At 37.4% G+C, this 22,590-nt stretch overlaps 1 protein-coding gene and 1 long non-coding RNA gene across 2 annotated transcripts in view; one reads left to right on the plus strand and one right to left on the minus strand.

Annotated features, from left to right (window-relative positions):
* The window catches only part of LOC144215087 (uncharacterized), a 30,459-nt gene extending 17,514 nt beyond the window's left edge, over positions 1-12,945 (plus strand). The window contains exons 2-3 of the long non-coding RNA XR_013330345.1: positions 11,066-11,176; positions 12,356-12,945. This is a non-coding gene — a long non-coding RNA (uncharacterized LOC144215087). The remainder of the gene's footprint in view (positions 1-11,065; positions 11,177-12,355) is intronic.
* A 5,111-nt stretch (positions 12,946-18,056) lies between these two features.
* khdrbs3 (KH domain containing, RNA binding, signal transduction associated 3) overlaps positions 18,057-22,590 on the minus strand; it is a 56,210-nt gene continuing 51,676 nt past the window's right edge. Inside the window, exons 8-9 of the mRNA XM_077743787.1 lie at positions 21,062-21,114; positions 18,057-19,464 (exon numbers count right to left, since the gene is read on the minus strand). Coding sequence (XP_077599913.1) covers positions 19,373-19,464; positions 21,062-21,114 — 145 coding nt within the window. The 3' untranslated portion in view covers positions 18,057-19,372. The remainder of the gene's footprint in view (positions 19,465-21,061; positions 21,115-22,590) is intronic.

Genomic DNA, 22,590 nt, shown 5'->3' on the forward strand with positions numbered 1-22,590 from the left:
GACGTTTCTTTGGTCTTGATTGTGTGGTGGTGGGCGGTGGTTAGTTATGACCTGCCTTAGATGGAGATAAGCGTCTAATCCAGGGGTGGGCAAACTTTTGGGCCCGGGGGCCATATTGACTTTAAAAATTTGACAGATATGCCGGGTCAGCACAAGATACAATACATATAAAAAAGTGCATCCGTTAACAGTACATATGAAACAAATACAGAAAAAAAGGACTAAAGTATTAACATACTCATCACTCATCATTAAAGTAAAAAGTATAAAGTACAAAGTCAAGTCAAAAGGAATGTATTAAGAAATATTAAAATGTCATTACTTGGATGTTGGCGGGCCGGATTAAAAGGCCTAGCGGGCTGGATGTGGCCCGCGGGCCGTAGTTTGCCGGTCTAATCCATCTCGGATTGGACGGCTAGCTCCGTTAATGGCGGTGAAATATGATCACTCATCACATGTGAAGTTGAAGGGACATTTTGTGTATTATACCCTAAAACGCTTATTTATGAATATTCATGTTATCAATTCAGTTTCTATTCCACCTGCTCAAGATGAATTCAAAGATTCAAACACCTTCTGTTTCTGTTATGAAAGCAAATGTTGCTTCTGTTATGTACAAAAAAAGAAAAAAAATTGAGTCCAAGTGCAGCCCTACAGCTCTCATGGCAGTCCTGACACAGAGTCATCTTGAGCACTTAAATCTTCTTAATCCCCCCCAACATAAAGCGGCATTCTCCCCTAACCCCCTGCGGCTTGTGCGTCGTCAGAACGAGCTGGAGCGGCAAGCGTTCGCGCCAGGCAAAGTGGGTCGGACTTTCAGAGAGGCCGAGCACAGCGGCCTTCACGCCATTTAAATCGGTCGGGAAGCTAAGTTTCGGAAGTACCGTGTTTTATACCCGACAGCGGGATTGAACACGTATTGAGCTTGCGTGCGTCCAGGACATCGATTTTTTTCTTTTCTGGGGCAATGTGGGCAACTGCCATGGGTGCAATCTACCTTGGGGGCACACGATGACCTTCGGCAAAATTATTTTGGTTGAAAGAAACCGTATGCATGCATGTACATCTTTGTGTATGTATATATGTGCTTATATATGTATGTGTATGCATATGTATATATGTGCTTATATATGGATGTGTATGCATATGTATATATGTGCTAATGTGTATGTATATGTATATAATAATTACATATACATACACATACATATATAAGCACATATATACTATATATGTGCTTATATATGTATGTGTATGTATATGTATATATGTGCTTATATATATGTATGTGTATTCATATGTATATATGTGCTTATATGTGTGTATGTATATATTATATACATATACATACACATACATATATAAGCACATATATACTATGTCCTTATATATGTATGTGTATGTATATGTATATATGTGCTTATATATATCTATGTGTATGTTTATGTATATATGTGCTTATGATATGGTTTTTATGTTGGATATCTATGTTCAAATTGGGGGAAAAAATACATTCTCAAAGGTCAAAGTTCAATTTTACCTTGTTAGCTTTCACTGCATGACTGGCTATACAAGTCATCTGTGATCTCATTGGCCGTTTTATTTTCCCTCTTGTACTTAATATCTTGTACATACCGCAATGAAATATAAACTTCCAATAATAATGCAAAGTCTATCCGATAGCCGTTTATCTACCTGCTCAAATGTCCTGATTGATGCTGAAGCAAAGTGCTATTGATTGATAAGACTCTTGATCATGTCTATCGATTGTGTTGCCGTGCCATGCGGATTATGGCACGCAAAGTCCGACGCCGCTTTCTGTTTCGCGGATGAGAAAGAGAAAAAAAAAGCCCCGCCTGAGGTAATGAAATATGAGGAGCTATTGAATTGGAAAAATAAGTGCACTCGAAAATATTGCTCCACAAAGCAGAATTGATGGGCTTGTGAAATAATCATTATTTATAAGGAGGGGGCCAGCAGGGAAGATGACAGTACTCGTCCCGTTCAGCATTTTTCACGCAACGAGATACAGTAGCACCCGTCGTTTTAGACGTCGGGGGTTCAAACGCGCTCGGCGCTACCGAAAAGGAGAAGCGGGATCGATAACCAATCTACGGGGCGGAGGGGGTCAGCTCGAACACGGGGAGGTTATTAAACATACGCTTGAGCTCAACAATGATAATGGAGGACTCCTCGGTGCTTGGCGACGGGCCTCGAACGTCGGCGGCGGCGATAAACAAACAATGCAGACGTCGACGATTGCTCAGCTAGTGGGATTTGGTGTAAATCAGTCTTCAACACAAATATGTTGAAAACGGCTTGGAAATGTCATTTTGGGAAGATTTGTATCTGGTAATGATATTTTTTTGTGGAAAAATCGATTTGTAAAGGCGAGCAAATATTTCAGGGTTGTTTTGTACGTTTAGGGGCTTTTTTGGATGTTTTTGTAACAGAAAACACAACATGAGCTGAAAATCACTATAAATCTACTTTAAGAATATCATAGTAGTACAAGCAAGTATTGCATTGCAACGATAATAATAATAAAATATTGGAATGTAAAATGAAGCCAGAGTACATGTAAAAAATATATTTTTCCTGTTTCCGGAGTAATTCTGCTGCTGGTCAATAGAGTGTGTAGATCATATTTACTGGCTGAATTAAATTAAATAAATAAAAAGTACTGTAACTGCGCAGTTCATCTACTGGTGTATATCGGATATCATGTATTTGATACTGGTATGATCAATGAGAAGCTTTGTGTGTGTGTGGGTTATGTTTTTTTGCTTGCTTTAATATTTTTTGGGGGGAAGAATAAATCATACAATAATCGCACAACATGGTTTATAAAGTGGTGTAGCCACAAATTTATTTAAGCCTTAAGGCATGTGTGCACTGTGTCATTGACATGGAAAACTTTTCCCAAAGGTTATGCTCAGTTGTAATAAACAGCAATGTTCGTATCAAGCTTTTGTTGGTCTAAAATGTTACTTTAAATATGAATGAGGACTCATTTTTCATAAAAATAAACCATAATTAATTAAGATAAGAAAAGTAAAGAAAATAGTTTCAATAAAATTGTTCAAAATTAACAATGCGCACATAAAAAATATCAAATACTTCAGCATATATATGTCATTGGTCAAATTGAATGTACAATGATTATCAATGCCTAAATGGAAATATCATATGATATCCCATATAAAAGATGAAAACACCATTTACTTCAAAATTACTACTTAAGTTGACCTCAGAACCAACTCAGACCAAAAATTCCATCATAATAACACGCCGAATGAAAAAAAAATGCAGAAAATGACGTTACATATCCAGTTAAAAAATTCAACTCGACTAGATTATGCAAATCAAAATTTCCCGACTTGGTCCAATCCGGCTTCAATTTGCGAATTTAGATGACATGTAGAAAGGATAAAAAGATGATGAAGCTCCGTAATGGTTCCCCGCCGGCCCGCAGCACCAGGAAAAGGAAAGAAATAGCTATGTTGGCATCATAACCTTGACCGACCGCACTTCGCTGACTGACGCACTGGAGGGCCACTTTGTGCCAGCATTAGCTCCTCCGCATGGGCTGCCCCACTGGCCACCAGTAATAAAATGGAATGTCAAATCAAAGAGAGCGCGGAGAATGGCCGTCACCACGGGGCTTAGATTTTTGGAGCGAAATGGGAAAGTGGATTTAGTACTACTCTTCTCTGGATTTGCTCGATATGCTGCAAATGGAGTCAATGGAATATGGGATGAGCTGACAAGCTGCTTGGGAGGAGAGCGTTACAATGATCGTGTTTTTTCGTGCATACGCTATTAAAAGACTAATAAGAACACCTTTTCTTTTCTTTTTTTCTTTTTTTTTTCGACCCTCACGGCTTTGCACGGTAATGAGATGTAACAGCCTTGACGTGCAATACAAATGTCATTTTTTTCTTTTCAATTTAAAAGGAAAGGATGCAAATTATAAGAAGTTGTGATCGTTTAAAAGTTGACAATTGCTCTAACTTGGATGTTAATTTGTGTTGACAATACATAAGATCTTACCATTGTGCACTAATATTTTTGGAATTTTGGAACAGATCTCGTTAGGATGGGGGTCTGGGGAACCTTTTTGATGGAAAAAGCCATAAAAGATTCATATTTTTTAAATGTTAATCCTTGAGAGCCATGCTCCGAATTTAAAAGTCAACATACATAAAAATGAGTGCCTTTTTTAGTCACTTTACCACTTTTAAAGTACAAAAAGTCTCTGAATTCTTTTGACAATATTGTTACATTTTTGCTAATCAATGAGTATCAATGAAATAATGCATGCAAAAGAGCATAATGAAAAAAAAAATATTAATAATAAATACCAACATAACGCTCCTATTCCTGCGCTTTCTCACCAGTAGTTTCCATAGTTTACCTCTCAGGTTAGTGGAGAGCTATATGCACGCATCAAAAGAGCCATGTGTAGCTCCTGAGCCATAAGTTCCCTACCCCTGCGTTTTGAGCTACAATATTGCTTAAAAAAAAGAAACAAAATACTATATTTTAATCAATAATCAACAATTGTATGCAATTTTTTTGCACCAGAATCAAAATGGGACTACCCAGTTATTCTTAATTACAGTTATTCCAGTTATTCCTGATTACAATGCAAACAAATACACATTTGATCACAGTTCATCTTTAGCTCTATTGAGTTAATTACTCATCAATATAGTGTTTGCAACATCCTTCCACTTTTTAATGGCAGACTGAGCAGCCGTGTGGGGGAAGATATTTTCCTCCCAAAGGACAAAAACTCTATTATAAAATGATGAGATGGGGGAGAGCCAAATGAAAATCACTCCTTATTTTTTTCCTTAATTAGTGTTCGTGTGCACAAATGACTAACACCCAGTGTCGCACATTTGCATTTTCAAGTTCTCCACAACGACTTCGACATAATAGAAGAGTCTGTTCCCGTCATTTCTTTTTTTTAAGCGAGGTGACTCGGAGCAACAAGAACGACATCAGAGAGAGTTTGATCGCAAAGTGTCGCGAAGAAGGCAAACAAACTCGTCTTACCTTGCGCACCGTAAACACGTCTCTTCATCTTTGGGAGTCGGAGCGTGTTTGTCGTCACGGGTTTCTACTTTCGCGGCTCATTTCGCTCACGACCTTCAACTCACTGTCAACTACAAACAAAGTTGCAGGAATATCATTATCTTCTGGTAACAATGAAAAAAGATCAATAAACAAGAGAGTATCTGATCATTTTTTGTATTTATACCATTTTTTGTCAAACTAAATATCTAGTTTTTCACATTTATTCTACATTAGAAGCACTGTTTAATTGACTAGTTCCCACTAGAGTTGAAGCTGAGTAGTGCAATAGAATGTAGGCTGAACGCAACCTTCATGTGCAGGACATATTTAAGGATAATGTCATCTTTTTGCTTTCAATTACTGGGGTGTAGGTTTGTAATATTTATGCTCATTTCTGCCAAACCCTTTTTAATGGCAATGTGTAAAGAAATTGGCTATTTATATGACCTTTTAAGTAATGTAACATTTCACGTTAGCAATACTTTATGCAATCATTTCCGAAAATTGGAGTTGTGTCCGTTCTAAGGACTGTTGCGATGTCCTATTTTAATCAGAAATCACTTTTTCATTACACTGTCCACAAAATTAATAAGTCGATATAGATACATTTCCCAATAAGTCACACACCAACATGACGGAGGTTGACGTGTTGTTTTCTCCGGCTCTGTGAACTCCAGTGGAGTGACAACGGGGGATTGATGACTTCTATTTAAGTGATTTTAACAAGAAACTCTCAATGCAACATTTTAATAACTGCCTTGGCATATTATAATACAGTGGAAATCATGAAAAATGTGACTACAATTATCTTCCAAAGCATATTTTTGGTGAAAAATCCACATTTGTATCCATTTTTATATTACTGTTACACAAGCAAACTAATGTAGTTGTTCCCCTTGTTTGTTCATATGATGGCATGAATGTTACAGTAATTAATTGTCATTAGAGATCCATTGATTCGTATCTGGCAGTAATTAGTACCGTACAAATGTCCCTGCATCCCCCAATTCCTAACAAATAGAGAAATGATTGGTGCTTACTGTAGTTTTTGCTTCTTAATTTTAGTCCGGAAAGGAAGCAGAAGCATCCTGCCATTTTTTTTCAGCTATTTAATACAGATCCACTAGTTGCATGCTTTTATTTTTTCCATCCTCAGCTGGCAAATTGGAACACGACGTCTAAAACCTCTCAAATCATGATATTCCGATGCCACTTTGCCTTGAATATTTAGCGCTACACCTGTAATGGCGGCTCTGGTAAAAGGTGATTTATGACACACAACAAGCTATTAAGGAGTTGCGTGTGGTGGGGGGGTAATCAGAGTGAGGAAATGGGCTGGAAATTCTCTTCTTCATGCCACATTGATTCATCCTTCAGAGAGCAAAAACCTCGCCATTATGCACACCTCATCTAAAAGAGCCCGAGGATGACGATTGCAGGGCCTGAATCGAGCTGATCCTAGGTCAGTTGTGGAGCCACTAACTTGCAACTTGCAACCGCTGTGGGTGGTGCAGTATAGATAATTAATTGGCTTTTCTTTATATAAACAACTGAGGAGTTAGTTTGGTCAATTTGAGGTTTTATGCATTGAAAAAAAGAACCATTACACAGCTTTTATTATGATAAACCAAACGTTAGGCGACCAAAAGTCCGAGCGACCAAACATCCAGGCGACCAAACGTCCGACCAGGGATTAACTACCATTAACGGCTTTAGGGATCAATAATACTTGACGTGTTTACGGTTATGGAATATTTTAGGGAATAATTGTCCGTAATATTTGATTTCATTTAGAAAAATGATCGTTATTTTTTAAATGTTGGTGAAAAAAGCAACCCCAAAAGTCCACAATAAGTTGTGATAATTAAACTTTTCTTAATGACCATATCATGTGCTTATTAGGGTGAAAATCATTCTAGTCAAACCTGTCAGTAAATGATGTATTTGCACACAAATTTTGTCTTTTCTGGTTAAAAAGCTACATTAATACAATAATACAATGTTTAATTTGTCAAATCAATGGTGGTTCATCCACCAGCCTTTCATATCAAATGTCACATCCTATACAAAATATAAAAAGAAAACAATTCTAATAGATCTGGAGCTCCATGTCTACTTTTATTTTTATGTATTACCCAAGCCGCATCAGTGTCACAGTGAAATATGCGCCAAGGAGAAACAGTATGGGCCTTGTGTATACGCTTAATATGAGAGCAATGAAAAGATAAAGCATTTCTTCTGTTTTTAATGCTGATATATTCCTTACTGGTGAAACAAAGAGATGGAGGAAGCAGCTGTGGTTGGGGTGACGGCAAGTTCATTCCTACCTTTTGCTTTGGAAATGGAGTCTCAATAACTCTGGGTAATTGCTTCCTCACTGTCATTTAAAAAAAAGTATCTGAACAATAGCTTGTTTATCACAACAGCTACTCAATTGTGTCTCTCAAATGTTTCAATCATATTTTCTAGCATAGGCCAATAACCCGTATGCAGGTTTAAATGCCTTTTTTCATGTTTATTTGCTATTGATCGTCAACTCGGACGAATGCAGTAAACCTACAAAGATGAATGGTCGCCAGATGCTGTCTGACTAACAAGATCGTTTTCTTTTCTAAAAGCTGGGAGCGATAAGTTGTGCAGGAATGGTTTTAAAAACACTTCATCAACCTCAAGAGAATCATGATTTGGGCACTTGTGATGAAAAGGTAGAAAAAAATACTGTATATGCCTGATTATAAGTCACTTTAGTTTGTCTGTAACTAATACCAAACAAGTGTGACTTGTGGTTTTTTTTTCCTCTTAACATTAACACCATGTTGTTTATAAATGCTATATATATAGCACTTTGGCTTATTAAACCGGTTGTTCTCTATGTTACTTTCACATATGTTTTTTCTCCTTATATCCCCTAGCAAAAGTATCTTTTATACTTCAATGTGACGTGTATTTATTTTTCCTTTTCATTGTGTATTCTTTGGCTGGTGCGACTTATAGTTGGAAAACGATTGTACTTGATCAATATCTAGAACAGGGGTAGGGAACCTTTTCGACGAAAAGACCCATAAACAATTCATATTTTCAAACATTATTCCTTGAGAGTCATACTAAGAATTTAAAAGTAAAAATACATGAAAATGTGAGCATTTATAATTCATTTCACCACTTTTAAAGTACATAAAAAGTGAATTCTTTTGAGAACAATATTTCACTGTTGTTAATCAATGAGTATCAATGACAGTATGCATGCAGAAGAGTCTAATGAAGAAAAAATATGATTTTAAAAGGCGGAGTCCCATATACACCCATCAAAAGAGCCACATAAGGCTCCCAATCCATAGGTTTCCCCACCCTTGATCTAGAAGTATGGTTCAATATGGATTAGAAGAGTATATTAAATAAAAATGACTTTGTCAATTCCAGTAGACGAAATCATAGATTTTAGAAGTTCAAAATAATCAGTATTCATTTTCGGAACCAAAAAATCATAGCCCGATTCCAACGTAAACATCTGCCGGGGCGACAGTGGCTGTCGTGCACACTTCAGCTCACTTCAACATTGTCTTTTAAGCTCAGAGAAAGAGACAGCGTACTCGGCTAAGGGCTCCCTTCAGACTCAGGCCCGAAAAGCCCGCCGAGCAAAGCACACGGCGACCTCCGACCGGCGGGGCCGCAGTCACTGGGTCTAGTTTTTTTTCCATCACACGCCAGCAGCGGCACAGCTGCGGCGGTCGGTGGTGGACATGGGAGGGGGCGCGGCGCTGTCCTCTGGCTCCAATTAAGCCCAAGCCGGTCCAGCACGGCTGCCCTCCTTCGGGGGGGAGCGCTTGCCTGACGCTGATGTGGCGCTACAGCGGCTGCGGGAGGTGCTACCTTTGAGGCAGTGCCAATAAGTGGCTGCACCCCTGTCAACCTTGCCTTCATTTCACGCTGCCGTGGCAACGCTTTGGGCTAGCTCGCTGGAAAAGAAACACAAGGGTCACGTTTACTCTCCTGTCTCGCCATAGAATCTTTGGACGTTTTGTTCACTGGCTAAAAACTATTAGGATTTCACTTTATGAAGAGAGAGAGATACACCTTTTTTATGTTTGCCACCTAAATAATTATGCCATTTATGTCTTTATTTAAATCCACGAATGTGCAGATGGATTTTAAAGAGCGGGTTTTATTTGCATCGAGTTGGTTTTATATTATTTCACTTTGTTGCACAGATTTGTATCTGTTTTTCGACAATAAATGTGGTTGGAACTAGCAAAAAAATATAGATTTTACTGCCCAATTAAGTGTTTTTTTTATAGTGAATGGCTGCTGTTTACAGGAAATAGCCTCTACCAAATAAAATTGTTCATTTGCTGCCAGACCTCCCAGTTCTAATGGATCTAAAGTGTACTTTTGTGTAAACTACCGTATTTTCACGACTATAAGGCGCACTTATAGTCTTAAATTTTCTCCAAAATAGACAAGGCACCATATAATCCAGTGTGCTTTATAGATGGAAAAAAATAAAATGTCATTCATTGAGGGTGCGCCTTATAGTCGTGAAAATACGGTAATTTAAATTCACAGGATAAAAAGAGCCACATGATTGGACAGCGGTCATTAATAATGGCCGTGTAGGTTTTTAGCACGATTCTGTCTAAAAATGTCATGGTAAAAAGGGAAAAATAAGAAAATATTTGCACATGGACGAAGTAAACACCTCAAAATTAGCAATTATCTTAAAGTTACAGCTATTGCAGAGCTCATTGAGTTCATGAAACATTTTAAAAATATTTTTTGTGCTAACTCGATGTGATCAATAAACAAAAAGTCGGGACACGAGCTGTCAAGCTGCAGGCAAGCGAATAAGTGACACCTCCGCTTCGTACTTCCTCCCCCGCAATGGCGAGTTGTTGGCCGCCGTTCAACGCGCTCATTAACATAAGTCAGACAAGTTGTACTTGGCCAAATGTGCTGTTTACTGGATGTACGCAACATACTCCAAATGTGCAAGTGTTTTTGATTAAAATAAAAGGCTTAAGCAGGAATTTGATTAAAAGTAAAAAGGTTTAATGTAGTTTGAGGTTTAATGGATTGTTTTTTTTAACAAATATTTGGTAGAATCTGCAAAAAAGTACTCAGCAAGATGACAAATTCTCAACTATCAAATGAAAGCAGATTTGTTGAAGGCATTTACGTTGGAAAAATAAATAAAAAAACGTCACCATGGGATGTCAGTCTTGAACGATGTTTTCTGTTTCTTTGTTATTGTGCAATGTTTTTTTTTTTTTGTCCGTTTAATTACATTTGGTGAGAAGCTAATTGCCTCTTTGGCATTGAAGTGAGTGCATTTTCAGCCAGTACCAAAGAAAAGGGAATGAAAGCAGCGAGTGGCAATGAATGGCTTCTTGTACCCTCAGGACTGAAAGTTGGAGCTTTTATATACAATCGTTAAACTTTGGCTGCCACACATTATGGGGAAATCATTTATTAACTCCTTCGCTGCTATTGATTGCCAGTTTTAAGTTTCTTTTACACAAGCACAAGTGTTTAAACACTCATTAAATAATTAAAATTTGTGAAAGAGCATTCAAAAATAAATGAGCAAAGCCTACACCAGTGTGTAGTTATTAAAATTGGAGAATAAAATCCATTTTATAACATCAAAACAAGGACTTGGGTTCAATTAACATTGAATTTTGACTGAATTCTGATTGGCAAATATCACTGTCCAGTCTACAAGTAAAAATAATGATACAAATGCATTAAAACCAGACAGTTTTTAAACTTTTTACACAAAACCTTTGTTCCAGGTATTCATACTAGTGAATTGATTTGCATAAAAACGCTATTTGAACAAGTATCTGTTGACTTCCAGTCACTGCACAGCACAATAAATAAGTAACACGCGTCAACGAGATGTTCTATAAAAATGAGGCTCGGCGTGGGAGTGCTGTCGTAGAAAGACCCCTCAAAACATGCTCCAGGGTCTTTTTTTACGCAGGTGCGGGGAACTGAGGCGGCTGGAAAGAAGCCATTAAGCGGGGAGACGCAGATCCTGCGTGGATGAGTCGACGGGAACATCTGGAAGAACAGGTGGTGATGCCGAAGAGATGTGAGGATCAGAGTAGAACCCCCCTACTATTTGTTTGCGGAACGAAGCGAGGGATAGGAGTCGGATTGGGGGGATCAGTGTGCATCTGGAGGCAGATAAAATGCTAGGGGTGATGACCCCATTACCCGTAGTGACCTTGTGCAGCTGTGAATTAAAAAAAGTGTGGTTTATTGTTGAATGATTACATATGAAAGGACTGGTAAGCATTCGTTCATGGAGTTTAATTATATATTTTTTATTTGAGCTCGTAATTATGTATATAGGAAACAAGTTTAGTTTTAATTGGCGTGGAAAAATGAAAGTAACAGTCCAAGATTTATTGGCCGAAACAAGTGAGGCGGCGGACTGGATCTGGTCCCCAAACCACCACTTTGAACCTATACTCGAGTTCTCCAATTTGATAAAGCTCCAAGAAATGAACCCCCCTCCCCAAAAGCCATTTATTAAGTTTCTCATTAGTACGGAAGTCAAGTGAGGGTGCGCTATCGGCTCCCCTCACACGACTGCATGACAAATTAACATGGGGGCATTTTTGAGCCTCTCCAACGCAAAGAAACTTCCAGCGAGCCTAATTACGACTGCTCCCACACATTATCATCCCCACTCCAACAGCTCCCTTCAAGTCTTCTCTATAATAACACTAAAATATAATTTCTGCCCCAAAGATGACCCACCATTACATCAAAATGATCCCTCAGGATGGAGAGCCTATGGCAGTTCCATCTTGGAAAAGTTGTTTTTTTTTGTTATATTTATGTATATTTATATATATACTGGCACAGACTTGATACTTGTGAACTAGAGACGGAGGCTAGCTCAGTGTCCTGCTTCCAGTTGCCATGGCAACAGTGCTGGCAATAGCCTTAATGTTTAATGGATGTACATGAAAGCTGTATTGATCCACTCATCAAATGCACGTGAGAGGGAAAACTCATTAAAAAACATCTACAAGAAGTGCATCAATTTGCAATTTGACTGATATTCATCTATTGAATGAGATCCCTTACAAGAAAGAAGTTCAAATTATTAATGGTATTCTTTCATTTTTATTGGCACTGTCAAAAAAAACATCATTTTTGGAACTAATGTGTATTATAAAAGAAAAAAAACAAAAAAAGCTGCAAATAAACCCGATTCCAACTCTTAACAATGAAGTATTATTTCTTTTTTCCATTTCAGTGTGAAGTTAAAACTCTGCAGACAAGATTCATCAATCAAACCCCAACCTTCCGCCCTGAAAACTATCAAATATGAAGTACCGCTCGCTATCCTACCTGGTCGAAGTTATCAATTTCATTTGAAGAACGCACACACGCATCTAGCCTTTTGGCCTCTTACACCACTAGGCTGCAGTCAGTAGACGAAACAGACTTAGAAATGAGACACCAAAAAAAAAAAAGGGCATGAAATCCTTGGGCAAGAATCTGGTAGGCCAGATCGCCTCCGAGGTCACCATGTACGGCTCTTATCCCGAGGACATTGTGGGTTTTATCTCTTCATCCGACACTGATGTAAGGCTAAAGCCGCTACGTGCTCAGCCCGAGGCCCCCAGGGATCTTCGCCAGCCCAGACAAAAAAAAAATCAGCTCCGGTGACAAGAGTGCAGAGGCGGACACTTTTAAGAAAGCAGAACGTTGCTTCATCCGCCTTTCTAACTCCTCTTTATTCTCTCATGTGGAAAAGTTGGCAAGATGGTCGACCCAGGCCGACTTGGATGTTGGTGAAATGAATTCATTCCAATACAATTGGCAAATAGGTTTTTTTATTGGGAAAAATAGGAAAGACTTATTTTTGGATGCGAGTGAGTGTCCTGATTTTGTAGATATCTGGGAAACATATTAGGGAGGAGAAAATAACACATCCAAAAGTATTTTTATCCCAATTTGTAAAAGGATATACTGCATCAAATTGCTACATATATATATTGAAAGGCAAAATTATGTTTCCTACGAATTAATTGGTTTTCGTATAATAGACATATTTAAAGAATAGTCCAATCTTGATTAAGATTTTCTTGATTTTTATGCTCTTTTTTTGGAAAGTTTGTTTCCCAAGTGTAAATGGAACTATATACTATCAAATATACTATATTTTGGGATATATATCCCTGGAATATTTGAATTTATACAAGAAATCACTAATACAAATATAAAAATATTGTGTAAAAACATAATATATATGTATTTTTTGCAAAATACTTCAATTATTTTGTTGTTTGTAACCTAGTTAATTGTAAAAACCCTATTGAGTGATATTTTTATGGCCATTGATGGCAATATATGTCCAATGCTCTGATTGGGGTTCTGGCAGTGCTCATAAGAATTAATTTTAATCTTAAACTATTAAATTTTAATATATTGATACAATGATTATACCATCCCTTATTATATAAACCTATGTACTTTTTAAAAACAAGTCTTATTGCATCTCCATAATTGCATTTGTGTAAACCCAACACTCTTTCTCTTCAATTAGAGCTACATTAGTTGCACATTACCCCAAGAGCCATTTAGCGTTGCTCAACGGCTCGTCAACCTAACGATCGGGGGAATTGAACCACCTGCTGATTGAAGACCCAAAGCCCCCCCCCGGCTATGAGCCAAACTTCATAAACAGCAATTAAAGCCCCGAGAAGAGTAATCCTGCGTTTCCCACGACAAGACAAGCGCATTGATCCTTGTCCTCCTGTTATTTATTTAACGTGCCGTGCGCGCCGACGCTATAAAATGCGGTGAGGGCTGCACGAGAAACGAGCCGAATGCCAAACACGATCGGCTTAATGGGAGGCAAATGTCATTTGGAAGGTCAGCGATCTGCCAGAGGGCGGCGGAAAAAGGTGTTAAGGTAAACACTTTTTAAGGCGGCGTCTCAACACCGTCCGCTTAAGACTTTATTCACTGAGTGTTGGCATTATTATCAGAGTAGAACTTAACAGCTCATTCCACCACGCCACCATGTTTGGCCTTTGCCTTCCCGAGGGAAAATGTGAACAGATTCTACAGGAATGTAACAAAGAAATATTGGGGCTTGAAAAAAAAGCCTGCGAGAGTCAGGGTCCACTTGAATGTATTCAATATTTAGTGGAAACTCAGAATATCACGTTTGCCAATAATAGTCTGTTTCAGCTTTAAATAATTGAGTAGGGCTGCGTATTGAAGTAGAAAAAGAGCAGATTTCCAAGGCTATAGAAATAGAAATGGGAATACTGTATCGTTTTTTTAAGCAGTGCAAATATAAAAGAACATTTTCTTCACACAACAAAAATCTACTAAATTTAACTGTTGTGTAACAGTGGCTTACCACAAAAATATTTATACTTAAATGACAGCCTTTTTTGAATAATAAAATCAATGATACAGCAAATTAAATGTACATATGGCTCAAGTGTATTTAAATACATGCTAGTTGAAAGCACCAATGTATCTGGAATATTTAAAAATGGCATTACGCCAGTCATCAGTTCCATGTCCCCATCACCCCTTCCTTGAGTCAAAGCGCCATCTTGATCGATCCCTGGCAATCCCACTTCCCACTTAGCGACCCGGGTCGCATGAACACTCACTTTCAAGGCACTTGAACATTGATTCCTCATCACTACATTAAAGAGCCCGACAGTTAATTACAGAACAAAAAAGGGCATGGGGAGACCAGACCACTCGATGCCCTTAAATGTATTAAAGGAAAGTGTATGCGTAAAACTTCCAAAAAAGAAAAAAAAAACAATTTTGTAATGCAATTCTCACTTTACAAGACCTGAGAAACAATGTGTGAATAGTGAGGTTCAGTCAAGTCTGACGTTTTGCCATTGGTAGGTAGAAATTATGAATTATTTAGATTTATATACTTTGTTTTATGCACTGGAGAGTTTGGGCCATACGATTTGAATTCAGAAAGTTACATTTTTGTCATTCTCCCACTTTTAAAGAATAAAAAGTCTCTGAATTATTTTGACAACATGATTAACCTGTCACTAATCAATGAATATCAACGAGTTTAATGAGTATCAACAACAGAGAGAATGGATGCATTCATGAAAAAAAATAATGCCACAGTTCCGACGTGACGTTCCAATTGGTCCATTCAGGACTCACGGCTCCCTTCCTTAGCTTAGAGCCATATGCACCCATCAAAAGAGCCACATGTGGCTCCCGAGCCATAGGATCCCTACCCCTGCTCTGAGCCATCACTTGTAAAATAACCCATTATTCAAATAAACATTCCCAAATAAAAACCACCCATTCTAGTCCCATACATATAGTTTTACTCTAACTTCCAACCATGTAATTTTCTTCACCGTAACCCTAAACTGGGCCGTGGTCGCCTCCGGGACCATCACGTAATACCCGCCCCTTACCCACTTCGCATCGTGCGCATCCTTAATCAAACAACCCTCGTTTACTCCCAGCATGCTCCAGATAACATTGTCATTTGAAGTCACTTCAGAGATCCAAACCTTCCCCCCCTAAGGTAGGAACTCGAGGATCTAAGCGTCAGGTCGATTGTTCGCCTATGAGGCCCAATCCGAGGTCTCCGGCGGCCTTAATGGAAAACCATTGTTTGACACCCATGCTTTTTGCAGACCCGTGCGCCAAGCGCCATGTTCCGCTTTTCCACCCGGTTCCCACTGAAAGCTATTTTGGATTCGTAACAGTCATGGAAGTCGATTCTCATTAAGAGTTACAAGCGAAATAGAGCATAAATGAGGCGGAGTTTACTCAACATCATCATAATGCATTCACAATTGCACAAGAGATTAAAAAAAAACAATCTTTAATGAGACTCTACTGCTAAACATTGTAACAAAAAAAATGAGGCACTTTAGGAAATGAATGAACATGAATTAACCAACAAATTATAAATTCATAAAGTGTCACTCACCTTAGTATAAAAAAAATGGTGTTTATTGTTTTCTTAGCCAATAAATGGTAAGTTCACAGTCAGTTCAAAGCACTCTTGTGTTCGTGTAAAATAGTAAACGTAAAGCGGCTATGGGAATGTGAAGGAAATATTTTTGGACAGAATATCCCAGTGGAATGGGGAACTCCATTTGGCTGACGGCTTTTACTCTTTTTGGAGTGATAACATGTGACACGTTTTTTTTTGTTGATTTCTTTTCTTCCTTCTTTTATTGCAGCTCAAATTCCCCTGGCAGGATTCACCTGTGAATGTGTTAGTCCTACACATTTGCCAACGGGCAGATGTGTCTTTGCCATCCCTTTGAGAATCTTTGGTTGAGGTTTCTTTCTTGGTGGAGTTCATGGCATCTGCGTGGAGGGGAAACGTCAAAATGAGAGTCTTTTTAAGTCAAAGTAAGTGTTTTTATTCATTGTTCATAGCCTACTGCAAGGGTTGGGAGCTTTTTAACGAAGAGAGCCATAAACAATTCATATTTTCCAATGTTATTTCTTGTGAGCCATACTATGAATTGAAAAGTCAAAAATCATACATGTAAACAAGTGCCTTATCAATTTTTTGGGGGAATTTCACCACATTTAAAGTGGAAAAGATGAATATTTTTTAAAAAATTCTTATACTGTGGCCAATCAATGAGAGGATGCATTCCAGAAGAGTCTACTGCAAAAAGTAATGAAGATTAAAGCAGTTCTAGATGTAATATCTCAGTTCTGTCACCAGCGATTTCCATATTTTAGCTCACAGGTTAGCAAAGAGCCAGATACACCCATCCAAAGAGCCACATGTGGCTCCCGAGCCATACGTTACCTACCCATGGCATAATGCCATTTTAAATATCATCCAACTTGTGCAATGAAGCTTTTTTTGCAAAATGAGAGGAAACCAAAGCCAATAATGAAAAGCATGTAAGAATCCAACTTATTTTATGCCAAAATGAAATTATACTGCATTTTTAACAGTTTGTACTCCTTTAGAGAAGGAAAAATAACAACAAATAATAACAATTTAGAATAATAATAATTTATTTACAGCTTATCACCACCGATTTTTAGAGAAATGGTTGAATTTCATGTCATAATTGACCTAAAAAAGTTAACTGAATGATTTTAAAACCATAATTATGCAAAGAAAAGATAACAAACACCCATATTTTTTGTTATTTACATACCTTTTGTACCAATGAGATTCTCCATCACCCGCAGTTTCAACCTAACGTGAAAAATAAAAAACATTTTTAGCCTTCCGATAAATACCGACGACAACAAACCACTGTTTTAGTTTAAATCTTCATTATGCGTTTCTTTAATCACTTCATCGAAAAATTCCAACGATTTATCATCTCGTTTACATTTCCTATTAAAGATATCTAATTATGCTCAGCTTTATGACCTAGACACAGACAGGATATGCACCTTACATTTAAGTTTAGAATCCGTTTATGTGTCTAACTACATTAGACGAGAGATTAAATCTGGGTCTGGTGGTATTACCTGGTGGGACGATGGTCTTTTTAAACAGCTACTGCCATCCTCTCTCTGCGGAGGTCAGCTGGGGGTCATTTTAACGGAGGGGGGAGGGCAAAGGCAGGCTCTTAAAATGACTGGGCCACAGAGAGAGCAATAAAAATAAGAAAGCAAAAAAAAAAATAAAAAGCAGAGAGAGCAATCAATCCCCCACCCAGCCGGGGAAGAGTGGCTGCGGAGGAGGCGGCCTTCATGCAGGCCTACGAGCCGTGTCTGTCGGGGTAAACACTCACAGAGTTAATGCGTGTTTACGGTCGCTGCTCCACATTAAATGGACAAACAGAGAGGAGATGCAACGGCGTCCAGTCGAAATTCGTATACTAGAAAAAAGGTTGTGTCAAAAACATGAAAAAAAATCTGTTTTTCTGGTTGTTTTGTCTCCTCTATGTCTGTCTTTTAGTCTAAATTAAGGCTGGCTTTTAACGAGTCAATAACAACAGGGATTTATTTTTTTCAAAATGTTTATTAAGCTTTGACAAGAGGGATATATTAAAGGGCTTATATAAGCTGGAATTTTAGAAGAAATAAAACAAGGAGGGGTAGGGGACATATTCACAAGCATATATGTTACTCAAGTTCATAATTATGGTTTAATTTCTGGGCTATAATCATGTAAAAATGACCCGTTTAAAGGGGCAATTAAAAATTAAAAATAAAAAGAAATATCATTGACGAAAAAAGCAGATTTTTTAAATTTTTGCAGATTTGTGTTTGATATTTAAAATCTAATTTATTAAACGTATTAAAGAAGAGTTTTATGGACACAAAAACAGCTGACAACATCCAAAAAGCATGCCATGCTTTCATAAGCCCTTTAACACGGACGCACTAATATTTTACAAAAAGGAAAAAAGACAGCAATACAATATGTATATGTTTTTTTGTTATTTTTTCTTTTTTTTAGGGTGGGGAGGGGGATGCATATGTTACAAGGGGCACATTTGCACTTACTCCTTGACAAAAAAAAGATGTCTACAATACTGTACGTCCTAGGACTAACCATTACATCTTTAGCAATGTACCAAGATTTTTATTAAAGTATATCGAAAGGAGATACATTATATGGCGGTTTGGCCGCCACTACTACAAAAAGAGAAAATTAGCTTGATACAATGCTTTCAGGATCCCTTTTTTTTTATAGTAGCTGAGGGAGAAAACTGCAATATCAGATTGATTCATGTCTGTTGATTTCAGGAAAAAGGGAAAATGCTGAGTTGCATTTTCCAGTAGAAATTGCATTTTCGTCAAAAAAAACGGCACCAAAAAAAGAAAATATTAAGAGAATAAAGACACCGTTTGAGGTTTAGAAAAAAAATATGGTTTTATATTTTTTTTCCTTGGCTGATTACCACTGCAAAGCCTTATTTATGGTTTAAAATAGTGATAAATGAGAAAATTTGCATATTTGGTGTCAAGAACTATGTTGAAGTGAGTTTTGATTGATTCATTGATCGTGCTTTACTGACATTTAGGTTCAGTACTTATAGCCAGCCATGTTTTTCCATGGTTAAATTCTCATCAAGATATTGCAGCGGTATTCTCTTAATATTTAAGTTTTCGGAGATGTTCCAATATTGTTGTGGGATGCAGGTTTTCCCTTGATTTCTTCCATTCAAAGTCTTTTCATAGATGTTTTAGAATTTATTTGTATTAATTTTCTAGTTAGGTCGCGTTCGGAAACATGGGGACATCCATAAAAAAAATCCATTACTTGGGTCGGAACTGCGACGGGGGACTGGGACGCAGGCCTTGAAACAGTTCAGTATCTGGAGTACGGCTGCTCTCTGTAGGATCCTTTGGTCGTCCTCGCCGACTGTGCTTTGCCGTGACTGGTTGCCCACTTTTCTTGACCTGGTTGTAAAAAAAATAAAACAATTGTAAAGTTGTTCCTCAATGAAAACCTTTCAAACTTCAGCATCTCTACTCATATTGGATTGGATAACTTTATTCATCCCATATTCGGGAAATTTGTTGTCACAGTAGCAAGAGGGTGAGGATAGATAAATAGGAAATATAGAAGCAAATCTATACATACACATATATAGGCACATATATACATACACCTACATAAATAAGCACATATACATATACATGCACATACATATATAAGCATATATATGCATGTGTATGCATATGTATATATTATATACATATACATACACATACACATACATATACATATATGTAAGCGCATATATACATATACATACACATACATATACATATATAAGCACATATATATTATATATGTGCTTATATATATATGTATGTGTATATTATATACATATACATATACATACACATACGTATATATAAGCACATATATACATATATATACATACATATATAAGTACATATATACATATACATACATATATATAAGCACATATATACATATACATACACATACATATATAAGCACATATATACATATACATACACAAACATATATATAAGCACATATATAGATACACATAGATGTACACGCATGCATACGGTATGTTCCTATCTGGAATAATTAAACGGGTTGATCAAACGTCACTTGAAAAGAGACCGTATAAAAGCTCGGGGCAAAAAGGTCGCCATTAGCGTTAACCCAAATGAGCCACAGGTTCTGAAAGTGTGGAAGTGTGGCTATCGATGGCACCTTTTGTCTGATCTCCAGCCAGTTGTGGGACTTCCCTGGAGCTCAGGCACACAAAGGCTTGCCCCCCAATTCCCCCCAATCCCCACAATCCCCCCACAATCCCCCCTTATCCTCTGTGTACAAGCTGCTGGCAGCACACAAGCGATACCCCTTAATTAAACCTGTCACCCTTTCGCTGAGTGTCACTTTGAAGAAATACACCCTTTTAACCTTGTGTTTTGAAACCAAGGAGAAGCCCCCGCCTGGACACCGTTATCTGCTTACTTTGAGCTAACGCCCTTTCGGTGACCTACGTATAAGTCATACTGTAAAACCATTTGGCAGGTTTATTTTATGTGGTGGCATGCAAAATACTAATGAGATAAAGGTGCAGGATTCTTTGCTTACCAAGTCAGAAAAGTTGGGAAGTTGCATGTTAAAATTGCTCTAGAACTAACACGTTTTACGGTACAATTTTTCACCATAATGCCAGAAATCACGTCAAAACGGGAATAAAATTAGAGTCACAATAAAGTGGATGAAATTGCAAAATAAATTGATTTTAAGATATCGTTATTGCTCCTTTAAGAGAAATGTTTTGCTGGTAACAGATTAGGTTTTTTACCTGTACTTTACTGTAGAAAATGGATGACAACAATGCCATTTGTATTGTTTTTTTTTTTGTAAAGCAAAGGGACACATACAATAGAAAGGACAAGTAAATGAGGTGTCAGGCTTGGACACAAGTAGGACACAGATGAGAGACACAAGGACGGACAGAATACCGATAATGCGGAAAAAGAAAAAGTAAAAAAAACTCACCGTATGACTCATAAGATTCGCCACCATCTCCATATTCATAGTAGTCATCTGAGCTGTAAGCAGAGAGATAAAAAGACCATCTTCTGAGTTCTTTCAAATGATTTTTCACACTCACACAAGGTCACAAAACAACACAATTATACTGCGTTTTTTCAGTTAAACGAGGAAAATACTGCATAGCTTCATTTGAATTCATGATGAATTGTTAATTTAAAAAAATGTAGTCCTATTTTAAATACAAAATCAAATCAAAATCAATACAGAAAAACAAAATCATTTGATACTTTATGTACTTTATCCAGATATAATCACTTCTAACATGACTCTCCCTAGTTTTAAGTGAAATTAGACATTTGCTTCTATATAGATTATATGTGTTCAAAATATAAGAAGTCTGGTGGTCCCAATTTTTTTTAAAATATGACGTAACAGTACGCCAAAGGCTGGTTCTTCATCTCTTTTTAACATTTTCAATGGTTTTCATGAGCTCTCCCTAATCTCAGTTTTCTGCCAAAAAAGCACAAACCCAATTCCTTGTTTTTCTTATTTGTCTATATCTTTTACCCCCATATCTGCACTTATTTAATGACCCATTAACGTCCATAAGAGTCCACCAAAAACTCCAAAAAAGAACAAAAAAACACCACCCTAGTTTTATGAGTTCTGCAATGACCAATCTGATATTTTCTGGAAATACAGAATTCAATCGGTTTTTAATAAAAAACGAAAAGACGCCATAAGAAAGTTTGGCTGTAAAATTCGTTCACAAACGGAACAATCGGTTCGGTTGGGGTGAAGGCAATTCATCATAAAGTCGACACCCGCCATCCCAGCTGGGGCCTTGTTGACTGTCTGTCTTTCTGCCCAGCCTGTCTGTCACTTATGTGACAGCAGCACCTCACTGCTACGGGGATTAGAGGGCTGAAAGCACCTGAAACTTGGATGCCATGCGACCGCTCCGGGCGTGGAGGTGACAGAATGGAAGTAACGACTAATGGTTTATTTTAAACTCAGTGTGACTGCAAAAGAAGCACCAAGGTTTGCCAAAAGAGGAAGAAAATTGCTCACATTTTTTTGATAGTGTCGTCTTGGTTGGTTAATATTTCAAAACTACTACTAGGAAATTGAATTTTTAAACTATTTTAACACGGTTAGGAATCGTCTGAAGCAGAATTCTTTTGGAAAGTAGTGAGAAATTTAGGTGATTAAAAAAAATTAAATGAAAAATGAGGTCAAAGGTGTCAATCAGTTTTTGGAGAATAGGGCAAAAATACAATTATTACATTATGAATGTATCAAATTGTGGCGAAACAATATCATATATGGGACGAAGTGACGTATACTATAAAACAAGCAGCATATTTGTACTTTTTGGTTTAATGCAACTTTAACATATACCTTAAATACTATCATTTTCTCCCAGCAAGTCCAATTTATCTATTTTAATCACTGAAACATATTTCCCTACATCTTATAGACCAGTATTATCAAATAACACTAAAAGATAACCCTAGTTTAACATGTGGTGT

This window comes from Stigmatopora nigra, chromosome 21 (assembly GCF_051989575.1).
Source record: "Stigmatopora nigra isolate UIUO_SnigA chromosome 21, RoL_Snig_1.1, whole genome shotgun sequence".
Classification (NCBI taxonomy): Eukaryota; Metazoa; Chordata; class Actinopteri; order Syngnathiformes; family Syngnathidae; genus Stigmatopora; species Stigmatopora nigra.